Raw genomic sequence first — 12,367 nt, forward strand, 5'->3', positions numbered from 1 at the left:
TCCCCCCTCCCCCCCCCCCTGTCTGAGGCAACCACTAATATACTTTCTGTCACTACAGACTTGCCTATTCCAGACATTTCATATAAATGGAATCATACAATATATGGTCCTTTGTGACTGGCTTCTTTCACTTTGCAAACTGTTTTCAAGGTTCATCCATATTGTAGCATGTATCTACTTCATTCTTTTTTATTGCTGAATAATATTCCATTGCATGATCTACCACCTTTTGGTAATCTCTTCACCAGATGATGGACATCTGCTTTTGCTTTCTGGTACACAATGAATAATACTGCTATGAACATTTGTGTATAAGTTTTTGTGTGGACATCTGTTTTAATTTTCTTGGGTATATAGTTATGAGTGGAATTACTGGGTCATGTGGTAACTCCAAGTTTAACTTTTTGAGATCTTATTTCTACTTTACCGCCATAAAAACTAATTATAAATTCTTAGTAGAGTAATAAAATAAACATATATATTTCTAAACTACTTAAAAGTTCAGCCAGCCACAGGTATGACTTAGTTTCAAAAAGTAGTCCAGGTGAACATCTGTCAATCTATTTTTATTCATAGTGGAAAAGAAAATTTCAAAGAGCTGTTGACCCAAAATAGTAAGGATTTTTCCTGCTGCCAGCTTAGTCCTTATAATAACCCTACTGGTACAAGTCTCCAGAATGCCAGAAAGTTCATTATTTAGAATATATTCTACCTTATATGCTTGCAAAATTTCTTAATTTGTGAATTTCTAAGAATATAATATCAATGGAAGTACCCAAATCTACTCGACACATATGGTAATACTATTACAGAAAGAGTAATACTTCTTTGTCGAACAAGGCCAAATCACCTCATAAGTAGCTGGAAAAGACTTAATAATAAAAATGAATAAATGATTCACAAAATGTTTTACACAGTTAATAAACCTTAATAGAATTAAATAATTTATATTCTCATAACATTTTTTAGACTAAAACTATATTTCTAGAAGTTGAAATATTTAAAGTACATTTGAAAGGCCTACCACTTTGTTGACCATCTCCATATCACACAGACTGTCCACTAAAATTCGACATGCTTCTTCTTTACCCCAATGAGCTGCAGCATGAAGAGGTGTCCAGCCATCATAATCTTTAATATTAACATCATAGCCCGCCTGTATTAAAAGTCTAAACAAATTACAGTGAATTACATTATCATTAAAATCTAGAAATGATTGGATATAATTAACAGCTATATACGACGCAAGTTAACAAAAATTTGCAATATATTTCTTTTCATAGTTCAGAATCCCTCCTCCCCTCAACAAATTAACTAGGACAAAAGAATTCTCAGAAAACACTGGCATAGAGGATCTTGAGTTACTGCCATAATAATGAATTCAGTTTTAATTAATTCCTAATGACTATGAGTCTTATGGTTTGGTATGACACTGATGAATTCTTGTTAATATGTTTCTAACTGAAAATTTTGCAGGAGAGTCTATAATTTTTCAAAACTATTGGATCAATTTGTATGTTAAACTGATTTATTGTAGGAAATGTCTTCAAGTGTCCATATGATATATCATCTCAAGCTGAACATGTTCTAAAAATATACTGGGATCAAACAAAGTTATTTGTAGTGTCATTGTTGCCTTGTGGTTAAGGAACTGGTTTGTGAAAGCCTTCATGAACCTTTATGATCTACCACTGGAAATTTTCATAGGAAAATGACTGTTAGAAACAAAACAAAGCAAAACAAATATTCCGAGGGGTCGAGTCTACTTTTCTGTAGCAGTAGAAAGCAGATATTCTAATCAACAAAGCTAGAAAACAGGAATACATTTTAATACAATGGAAAGAGTTGCATAAATGTTAGTATGCCCTTATAACTGTATATTGACATCAACCTTCGTTTTATTTAGAAATTAAGCTCACAGAGAGCAAAGAATGGGTCTATAAATTGCACACAGCACAGCGCCACACACAAAGGCGAACACTAAATACTTTATAACTCAAATCTGGTTAACCTTAACCTTACCTTCCAAGATGCTGACCTTGAGAAGGGCTTCTTTTTACCTACAGGAGGTGGTAGTGATAGCTAATATATAACCATTTATTTATGTTTCAAGAACTGATCCCCTATTTCCTAACAATATCTAAAGCAGATGTTTTTAATTATGGCTCCATAGCAGAACCATCTGAAAAACTTGCTATTAAAAAAACAAAAAAAAGTTTTCCCAGCTCCATCCCAGTTCCACTGAATTAATCAGTATCTTGGGAGATGGGCCCTGTCAACTTATTACTTTTAATAAGTTCTGCATATGATCTCACATCACTGCCTGTCTCCTGCCTGCAGATCAACATTTAAGAGCCAGTGATCTAAAAAACACGCTAATAGATATAAGTCAGAAGATTTAAGTTAAAAAAATATGGCAACTAACATAAATATTATCAGATACTTTATTAATAGAGACAGAAATAATAATGGAAGATAATAAAAATATACCCCCAATAGGAAATATGAACTATAATAATGTTAAATATCCTGAGCAATACAAAATTCTAAGTACTTGAGAGTCTGTGCGGAGAGAAAGGTAGACACACACACCCTGCCCCCCAAACATAAGGCTCTCTATATGCCAGGCCATGCAAGGATACTCAAAAAAATAAGACAGTATTTATTATGCTCAAGGAACTTCTAATGGAGGACAAAAGTTAAGTAAAACAACAATCAACCCTCACAGACAGGTTCTATGATGAAGCTGCAATAGGAGTACAGAACTGAAAAGCATAAAAATCAACTGAAAGGGGTTGTGTGTGTTTGGGGGGAGGGGGTAACTGGGGACACAGTTACATTTGAAATGGATCTCTTCTATTTATTTTTGATTTAATATTTTCTTTCCTAAGTAAAATATTCACAAATTTCAAAACTAAAAAAGAATAAATGGCTAGATAGCAAAGTCACTTTCCCACTGCTGACCTTTAGCCAACCAGTTTCCCTGCCCCAGAGATAACCATACTACTACTTTTGATTAGATCCTTACAGAGAGATTTTATGCATATATAAATAAATACAACTTAAAGTTTTAAAACATAAACACAAATGATGCATAGTTCTTAACATATCCTAGTGCTCTTTCCCTAGAAGTAGTGTTTTAATCACTATAGAGTATTCTAGTGAAAGGATGTATCATGATCTATTCAACCATTCTCCTACTCCAATTACAAACAATGCTGCTAGCACATACCTTATTTCCTATGTGAGTGAGAATATCTGTAAAAAAAATTCCTAGGGATTTCCCTGGTGGCACAGTGGTTAAGAATATGCCTGCCAACGCAGGGGACATGGGTTCAAGCCCTGGTCCAGGAAGATCCCACATGCTGCAGAGCAACTAAGCCTGTGCACCACAACTACTGAAGCTTGCGCTCTACAGCCCCTGCTCTGAAACGAGAAGCCACAGCAGTGAGAAGCCCGTGCACCGCACAGAAGAGTAGCTCCTGCTCGCTGCAACTAGAGAAAGCCCGTGCGCAGCAACAAAGAACCAACGCAGCCAAAAATAAAATAAATAAATAAATTTTAAAAAAAACAATTCCTAGAGGTAGTGCTGCTAAGCCAAAGAATAACAGTTACTTTGATAAAATTTGCTCAACAGTCATTTATACTTCCACCAATAATGTAAGAGAGTGCCCTTCCCCAAATTTGCCAACAGTGTGCCAAACATTTTGATCTTTGCCAATATGATAGATGAAAAATGATAATTCACTGTAGCTTTATCTGCACTTATTATGAATGAAGTTGAGCATTTCTTTTTCATGGGCTTAAGAGCCTTGAACTGAGTCAAAGGATAGAAAGGAATCTGCTTCCAAGTTGAAGAGATGGTGAATGAAGGTATCTAGATAGAAACAAGAGTAGGCATTAAGGCATCATGAAAGAACTTCAAGTAGATATATGCAGCTGGAATCATGCATGCCTGAGGAGCAATGGTAGCAGCTTAGCTTGAAAGAGGAACCAATGGCCAGATGACTAATGGTCTTATGTGCTAAGCTGAGGAGTTTAAAATTCATCCCAATTCCTGCTGAGAATCTTAATGAAGGATTTTAAGAGCCTGGACAACTGAATTACAAAGACCACTTGGAAGCAGTCTAGAAATCTATTTTACAGTGCAATCCAGTACTCATATATATGTTTATAGAAACAAGAATTTTAAGAAACAAAATACCTTTACCATATGCAATACTCTTTGATATTTTCGATTTTTTTCTTTTTAAATGCTGTTCACAGCTCACTAAGTTCATTTCATGACCCACTCTGATGGGGTTTGAAAGTCTGAAAATTTTGGATTAGAGAGAAACAGATGGGACAAGGAAACTAATTACAACTTAACTGTAGCGGCTTCCCTGGTGGCGCAGTGGTTAAGAATCCGCCTGCCAACGCAGGGGACACGGGTTCGAGCCTTGGTCCGGGAAGATCCCACATGCTGCAGAGCAACTAAGCCCGTGCACCACAACTACTGAGCCTGTGCTCTACAGCCCGCGTGCCACAACTACTGAAGCCCACATGCCTAAAGCCAGTGCTCCGCAACAAGAGAAGCCACTGCAGTGAGAAGCCCGCGCACTGCAACGAAGAGTAGCCCCTGCTCACCGCAACTAGAGAAAGCCCGTGTGCAGCAACGAAGACCCAACACAGCCAAAAGTAAATAAATAAATTAATTTAAAAAAAAGTTAACTGTACTATTCTAGGAGAAGGCTTAAATTACTGAAGTGAGTAGGGATTGAAATAGGAGGAAACCCGGAATAACTGACCCACTTAAACTTCTTCACTGTTTTTACTGAGGAGAGGGAATAAGGAGAAGGGATTGATATAAGAAACCAAAGTGGAACAAAGGTAAAATAGAGGGTGCAGTAGATTTTGCTGAGGGCCAGTCTTATTAGCCTTCACATAGATATAACAAAAGTTATGCACTGAATTGTTTTTTCCATACAGTTGCCAACACCTTTGCACTGCATAAGTAAAAACCAAAACACAAATTTATTGTGACATAAAGGAGCTTTGCCCCAAAGATATTTGTTGATCAGTATATAACCCTATATCGTCTAAGTTGCTTATGGTTTAATATTTAATATTATGCTAACAGCACTCTGAATTCCAGTGTTCATGTAGTGAAAATCTAAAACAAAATCAGATAAGTTACATGTAAATAAACAATCAGTAGGAATCAAGCTCTCAGAATTTGATAATATGTTTATACACAACATTGTTCTTAGTCTCTGTATCCAGAGCTAACCTATCTGGGAATCTCAAAGTGACTCTAATAATTTACTAGGCCAGAAGGTAACATATAATGGTTGTCTGACACTTAAATTTCACTTATTGGAAAATTGCAATGGAAGAACAGTAGAATACTCAAAATTTGAGAGTGAAAGAAAGAACTTTAGAAATAAAGCAATAACATTCAAGGTAGTTTTCTCTTTCTCCCTATAGACAGACATTAAATAACTTACAAAAGCTGTTTCAAAATAATGTTAGCAGGTATCTTAAAAAAAGGAAAAGTGAAATAAAGAAAACAAATCAAAGCAGAAAAACAACTGTGAGAAGCAATACTTACTTTAAAACTTCTGTATAGCCTTTAGCGGCTGCAACATGAAGTGCTGTACCTCCAGATTTTGCATGCCGGACATCATTTATATGGCCACTATTTAGCCATTGTCTTGCATCTCTAAGCATTATTCGTTCTTCTTCTTTTCGAGCTGCTTCTATATCAACCCCTGATAAAATAAAATATTTTTTTTCATTTTTTTCTCTATAGTAAATGTTTTTGTTTGGAAATAAAATTATCCAAAACATTCCAAGTTTAATTGAAAATTAAAAGTGAAATTATATTTTTGAAAAATGGGCTGCTTAGAACAAGCTGGTTAAATAAAGAAATGTAGGAATACTGTAGATATTTTATTAGCATTCTCTATTGACTATTTAATTTTTGCCCTACAGTATTATTTTGGCTTTCTTTTTACCTTTTCTGCTTATTCCTTTTGTTTTTGAAGATTTGAATACTCCCCAAGGTATTCCCCATCCTTTGGTCTAAAAAAAAAGTTTGTTGTTTTAAACAATCATATGTATTTAAGTCTCAAATTTTTATCCACTGCTTTGACCAGTTATCTGTACTCTAGCCTAGTAGGTACAAATGTTTATTGAACACTTCAACTTGGAGGTCCTGTCCTCATCTAAAATTGAATAGACCTTAAATCAGATTATTTTTCTACCAACACCCCTTTCTTTTTCCAACATAGTACACTGTTCATACCATCAGTATCAGTTTTATAATTTTAGTAAGTTATATAGATGTTTATTCATTTAAAAGCATTAAGCGCTATGCTAGGTTGAGATGATAAGAGTGGGGAGAATTCAAAAAGGGACACGACCTTCAAAGCACTCAACATCCTGAGAAAAAAATTAAAATAGAAATGATAATCCTGAAATTCCTCAGTGATCTCATGTTATCTTATGGCTTCAAATGCTGGTTATTTAATAAATAGCACATACCATGATGCATTTATACTCCAGAAGACAACGAGCTTATTAAAAAAGGTAAATATACTGCTTTTTTATCTTGTATCCCCACCATATGGATGGATACCTGATACAAAGTAAAAGGGATCAGTAAATGTTTACTGAATGAACGATGAATACATAAATACATGAGTAAAAAATAATTACACATACACACAACTCCTCAGCTAAGATCTCTTCTATAATTCATATCCATGTATCCAATTGGCTGGCTGGAATTTTTCATTCACTCATTCATCAATCAATCAGTCAATATGTACTGAGTCTCTACTATATGTCAGGTACTTTATTAGGTGTTAGGGGTTTAGAAGTGAACCTATTACATGGCAGATGATACATCTGTGAAGGAAAAAAAAAGCAGAGTAAAGGTATAGAAGGTAATGAGAAAGAGTTGTTATTTTATATAGGTTGGTAAAGAACAGTCTCTTTGATAAGGTGACATTACAGCAAGAAATAAAGTGACAGTCATACCATAATCTTAGAGAATATTCCAGACAGAGGGAAGTACTACAGATCTTCCTTGACTTACAAAAGGGTTACAACAAAAGTTGAAAATATCCTAAGTCAAAACTGCATATGATATACCTATCCTGTCGTAGCTTAATGTAGCCTACCTTAGGCACGCTCAGAATACTTACATTAGCGTACAGTTGGGAAAAATCATCTAACACAAAGCCTGTTTTATAAATAAATTATTAAGCGCTGAATATCTCATGTAATTTACTGAACACTGTATTGAAAGTGAAAAACAGAATGGTCACATAGGTATAGAATGGTTGTTTAAGTGTATCAGTTTGGTTGTTTACCCTCATGATTACGTGGCTGACCAGAAGTTGCAGCTTGCTGCTGTTGACCAGCGTCACTAGGGAATATGTGCTGCATATCACTAGCCCGGGAAAAGATCGAAACTCAAAATCTGAAGTATGGTTTCTACTGAATGTGCATTGCTTTCAAACCATCATAAAGTTGAAAAATCGTTAAACTGAACCACTATAAGTCAGGGACTGTCTGTATTAAGCACTGAGGTAGAAGCCTGCTTGGAATGTTCTTCTGATTAGGAAAAGGCAGGGTGTCTATAGAGTAGTGAGGACAATGAGCGGGGGGCAGGGTGACAACATCCCACTCAATTTAAGAGGATCACTTAAGCTGAAAAGTTACGAGTAAAAACAGGTAGAAACTGGGAGGCTATAACAATAATTCAGGCAAGAGATGATGGTAACTTGAACCAGGGTGGTAGCAGTGAAGGTAGTAAAGAGGTTAGATTCTGCATTCTTCAAGGCAAACCAACAGAATTTGCTGTTAGTTTGGATGTAGGAGAAAAAGAGAAGTCAAGGATGAATCAAAGGTTTTTAGCCTGAGCAACTAGAAAAATTAAATTTTCAATTTCGGAAATGTGAAGTTTGAAATGCACTAACAGACATCTAATTGGAGTTAGCTGGATATCTGAGTCTGGAGAACAGAGAAGAGGTCAAAACTAGGGATGTAATATAATACATAATAAAATGATATAACACAGTCACCTCAAACTCAATGCTAAAATCTTATCTCAATTTTCCCTAGCCAATCTGCTTGCTGTCTGTCTTATATTTCCTATATTAGGTTCCAATACTTACCCAGAAACCCGGAAGTCACCCTTAATCCCTCCCTTTGCCTTATCCACAGCCTCCATCCAATTAGTCAGCAGATTCTGAGTTGCCATTCCTAAAATGTCTTCTTTTCCTAAAATGTCTTCTTAATGGCCCCTAATCACTATTTTAGTTCGTCTTATGTCTCTCACACTTTGACGACTACAGCTGGCCCTTAATTCATTCTCCTCAGTTCCTTCTGAGTCATTCCTCACATCATCGCCAGACTGGTTTTTCTGTAGCAAAATACAATCATCTCTCTTTTCTATAAAAATCTGTCAATGACTGCTCACCTCCTACAAGACAAAGCTCAAGCTCTTTAGTGTAGCAGACAGAGCCTTTTATGATTTGGTCTCAATGCATTTTTAATCTCTAGTCTTTCTCCTCTATCATCACCCAGTGTTCTAACCATATAGATCTTCACATAGATCAAGTACATCATGTGCCTGTGCTGTTGTGCAAGCTAGTATCCTCTATCTGGAATGTATCCTTACCTTGTTTGCTTAGTAAATTACCATTTATTCAACATACAACTAAACTGTTCAATTGAAGCTCAATCTCAAAAAAGTAGGCCATGACTGAAAAACATTTTTAAAATCCCGAGATTACAGAAGTGCAGGTAAAGTCATCTTCAAACTAGAGATCTCATTTTTTCCCCCAAATGTTTGCTCTTGGTGCTAGAACCAACTATTCTCTTGAATTTTTCTTTTTTTTCCTAAATATTTACTTATTTATTTATTTGGCTGTGTCAGGTCTTAGTAGTGGCATGCGGGCTCAGTAGTTGCGGCGCACAGGCTCAGTAGCTGTGGTGCATGGGCTCTAGAGCGCATGGGCTTAGTAGTTGCAGCATGCAGGCTTAGCTGCCCCATGGCACGTGGAATCTTGGTTCCGTGACCAGAGATTGAACCCACGTCCCCTGTGTTGCAAGGCGGATTCTTAACCACTGGATCACCAGGGAAGTCCCTCATTACTACATTTGAAAGAAACTTGCAAAAAAGTTTTCCAAATAGACTTTATAAAAACAATTATATACACTATATATGTAACGGACAAAACCTATTATAATCTTTAATTACAAAGTATCACCATTTCTATAATAATGCGATTTTATACATATATAAATTTCCTTTCAAAAGATAATCAGCCCATCTTATTTAAAATGCCTTCTAATGTTATTCATAAAAGAAATTATAAAGCTGTAATTGTTAATACATTAAGAATAATCTTTCTACTAAATGACCTTTCTCAGACTGATTTATTTTATTTTCTTATGCTTAGTTTTTTTTACCATGTCTTTTAATACATGAACATCTTTATTATCGTTATCCCTTTTCTCTTTATCATCTTAAATAGTCTGACTTTTATTGTCTTTTATTATTCTAAATTTCCTCTGGACTTGAAATAAAAAAACAGCTACTTCAAAAAAAAAAAAAACAAAAAACAAAAAAAAACAGCTACTTCTTCTGGATTTATCTAATTTCATGCTATCTTCACCTAATTACAAAGCAGTTACCCTCTGCTGCCACCAAATTGTGCCTTTATATGAATTATATATAAATACAACTCAAGTTTAAAATTAAAGTACATGTGAAGAGAAATTTCTTATGCTTAAGAAAATCCAGTTAGAAAAAAAAACACTCTTGTTCTTAAAATCTTTCAAAAATACCACTGATTAGAGCAATAGACCATTAATTTTTGTTTAAACCCCACTGGACTATGTATTACAATACCTGTTTTCTAATTCCAGTGCTTTAACTAGGCTAGCAACCTTTGAGAAAGCCGTAACTTCTTTGAATATTAGTATAATGGGTTAAGAACACAGACCTGAACCTAGGCTGCTGGGTTTCAATCCCTGATTTGCCACTTACTAGCTCTATTATCTTGGGCAAGACACAATCTACACTAATATTCAGTTCTTTTATTTGTAAGATAGGAGTAATGAAAGTATATACCTAACCACAATGTTGTGAGGATTAAATTAATTAATATTATCTGTGAAGTGTTTAGATGAGGAATAAGCACTAAGGTGTTAATTATCATGATCAGTTCTAAAAGTCTATGATTCTGCTTCTCTTTAACTGCACTGTGGTCTAATAGGAAGAAGATCTTATAATGAATTTAACTGGTCCTTAATCCACCTATAATTGCAAGGTTTTTAAACAATGAAAACAATGTATATTGAACTAAATTGGGTGTGATATAATAAAGTGATTAGACTATTTAACATCTGTCACTGCTATAAAAAACAGTAGGGCTTCCCTGGTGGCGCAGTGGTAGAGAGTCCGCCTGCCGATGCAGGGGACACGGGTTCGTGCCCCGGTCCGAGAGGATCCCACGTGCCGCGGAGCGGCTGGGCCCGTGAGCCATGGCCGCTGGGCCTGCGCGTCCGGAGCCTGTGCTCCGCAACGGGAGAGGCCACAGCGGTGAGAGGCCCGCGTACCACAAAAAAAACCAAAAAAAAAAAACAACAAAAAAACCCAACAACAGTAAATGTTAGCTTGAAATGTAGCCAATTCTCATAGGTAAGAAAAAATAAAATCAAATTGGAATTTTGTTAGCTAAGAAATGCAAAAATTGACTTGTGTCCCACACTAAATAAAGAAAATTGCATTAAAACATAAACCAGAAATACTTTCATCTACTATTCAATCATTACTACTTTCAAAGGCAATCTACTCAAGCATGACTAGTTGTTAATCAAATATATTAGAATAAGAAATAAGAGCCAAAAGAGTGATTAAAGAACTTTAAAATATTAAATAATAACTTTCATACCAGGATAAATAATTTGAGAAATCTTGTCATTACGAGAGATATATTTAGGGTGCTCTTTTTATAAATGTTAAACTCTATTAGAGATGCCTCTATCTTTTGTTTCTTTGGAATAAAGTTATGCTATATAAATTCATGTATTCCCATTATATGAATAAAATGAATATCATGAAATATTTTCTAAGAGATATTCCTAATAAAATGTAGTATGGTACAGTGATGAAGAGTGTGGGCTCAAGGTATCTGCTACACTGTTTGGGACTGAACTACATACAGCACGACTTCCTACATGTATGACCTTGGGCAAATCACTGTGCCTCAGCTTCTCATCTGTAAAATGGGGTGACAGTAGTATTAACCTCTTAGAATTGCTGTGAGAATGAAATGAAATAATGCATGTAAAGCCTTTTGCTCAATGCCTGGCAAACAATCGGTATTTAATAAGAGTTAGTTATTATTTTTAGTATCAGCTCTTTACTTTTCAGTTTCAGGGTCATACTATATACTATTTTCTAGAATTTCCCCTCACCTATTATTTTCGCAGATTTACATTTTCCATCCTGACATTTCCTAAATTCCAACAGTGCACTGAACACTGTCATCTAGATGTGCTTTAGCAACCAAACTCAATATATCCCAAAACAAACTCATACACTCTCTAAATCCGTTCCTGCTTTGTCCCACATTTTCCCGAGTGAATTTATCCAGTCATCACTTCTTAAACTGGAAACTTCAGGAGGCAAATTAGCTTGCTTCAATTCTTCCTTCATCTCCACGTTCAATTCTCCACCAAGCTGTTTTAATTTTACCTTAATATTTTCTGAAAACAGTCCTGGCTCTTTGCTCTTTTCCATCTTAAGTGTAACCATTTTGCCCCTTTTCATCTTTCACCTGGATTAAGTGAAGAATCTTCTTCAAGAAAGGCATGCCACCATGTATCCCCCACTCTAATGCATCCTCCAGATTACCATCAGCTGCTTTATTACTAAAAACCAAATCCAATCAGGTTAATTTCCTGCTTGGGGATCTCTGTTGCATCTGTCTAATGCCTACAAAAGAGATGTCCACCATCTGCCTCCAGCCTAATCTTCTCGAGCCTCAACCTCATACTAATTCCATCCTGACTTTTTACTCCATTCCAATTCTAATGAATTCTCCACGTATGCTATGTCTCCAATTCCTTTTCTTTGCACATGCTGATACCCCTGTCTCACATGCCTTTTTTGTCCACTACCCCCCTTCTTTGCCAAGTAAATTCCCTCTCAAATGTCATCTCTCAAACCCTTCCGGACTACTGCAAACAGTTACTCATAGGCTTTTCTGTTCTCCCACATCATTCTGTTCCTACCTATATTTTAGCACATAGCACACTGCATTGTGGGGCTCTGTTTATATACTTGTCACTTCTATACACCGTG

The 12,367-nt window shown here is 35.7% G+C and overlaps 1 protein-coding gene across 5 annotated transcripts in view; it reads right to left on the minus strand.

Annotated features, from left to right (window-relative positions):
* Nucleotides 1-12,367, minus strand: part of PPP1R12A (protein phosphatase 1 regulatory subunit 12A) — a 151,928-nt gene that overhangs the window by 57,925 nt on the left and 81,636 nt on the right. For all 5 annotated transcript variants that reach the window (XM_027107095.1, XM_027107092.1, XM_027107094.1 and 2 more), the window contains exons 4-5: nt 5,591-5,750; nt 1,025-1,169 (exon numbers count right to left, since the gene is read on the minus strand). In XM_027107095.1, the coding sequence (XP_026962896.1) occupies nt 1,025-1,169; nt 5,591-5,750 (305 nt within the window). The remainder of the gene's footprint in view (nt 1-1,024; nt 1,170-5,590; nt 5,751-12,367) is intronic.

The sequence above is a fragment of the Aethalodelphis obliquidens genome, unplaced genomic scaffold (genome assembly GCF_003676395.1).
Source record: "Aethalodelphis obliquidens isolate GAN/ISIS:26980383/991018 unplaced genomic scaffold, ASM367639v1 scaffold8, whole genome shotgun sequence".
Classification (NCBI taxonomy): Eukaryota; Metazoa; Chordata; class Mammalia; order Artiodactyla; family Delphinidae; genus Aethalodelphis; species Aethalodelphis obliquidens.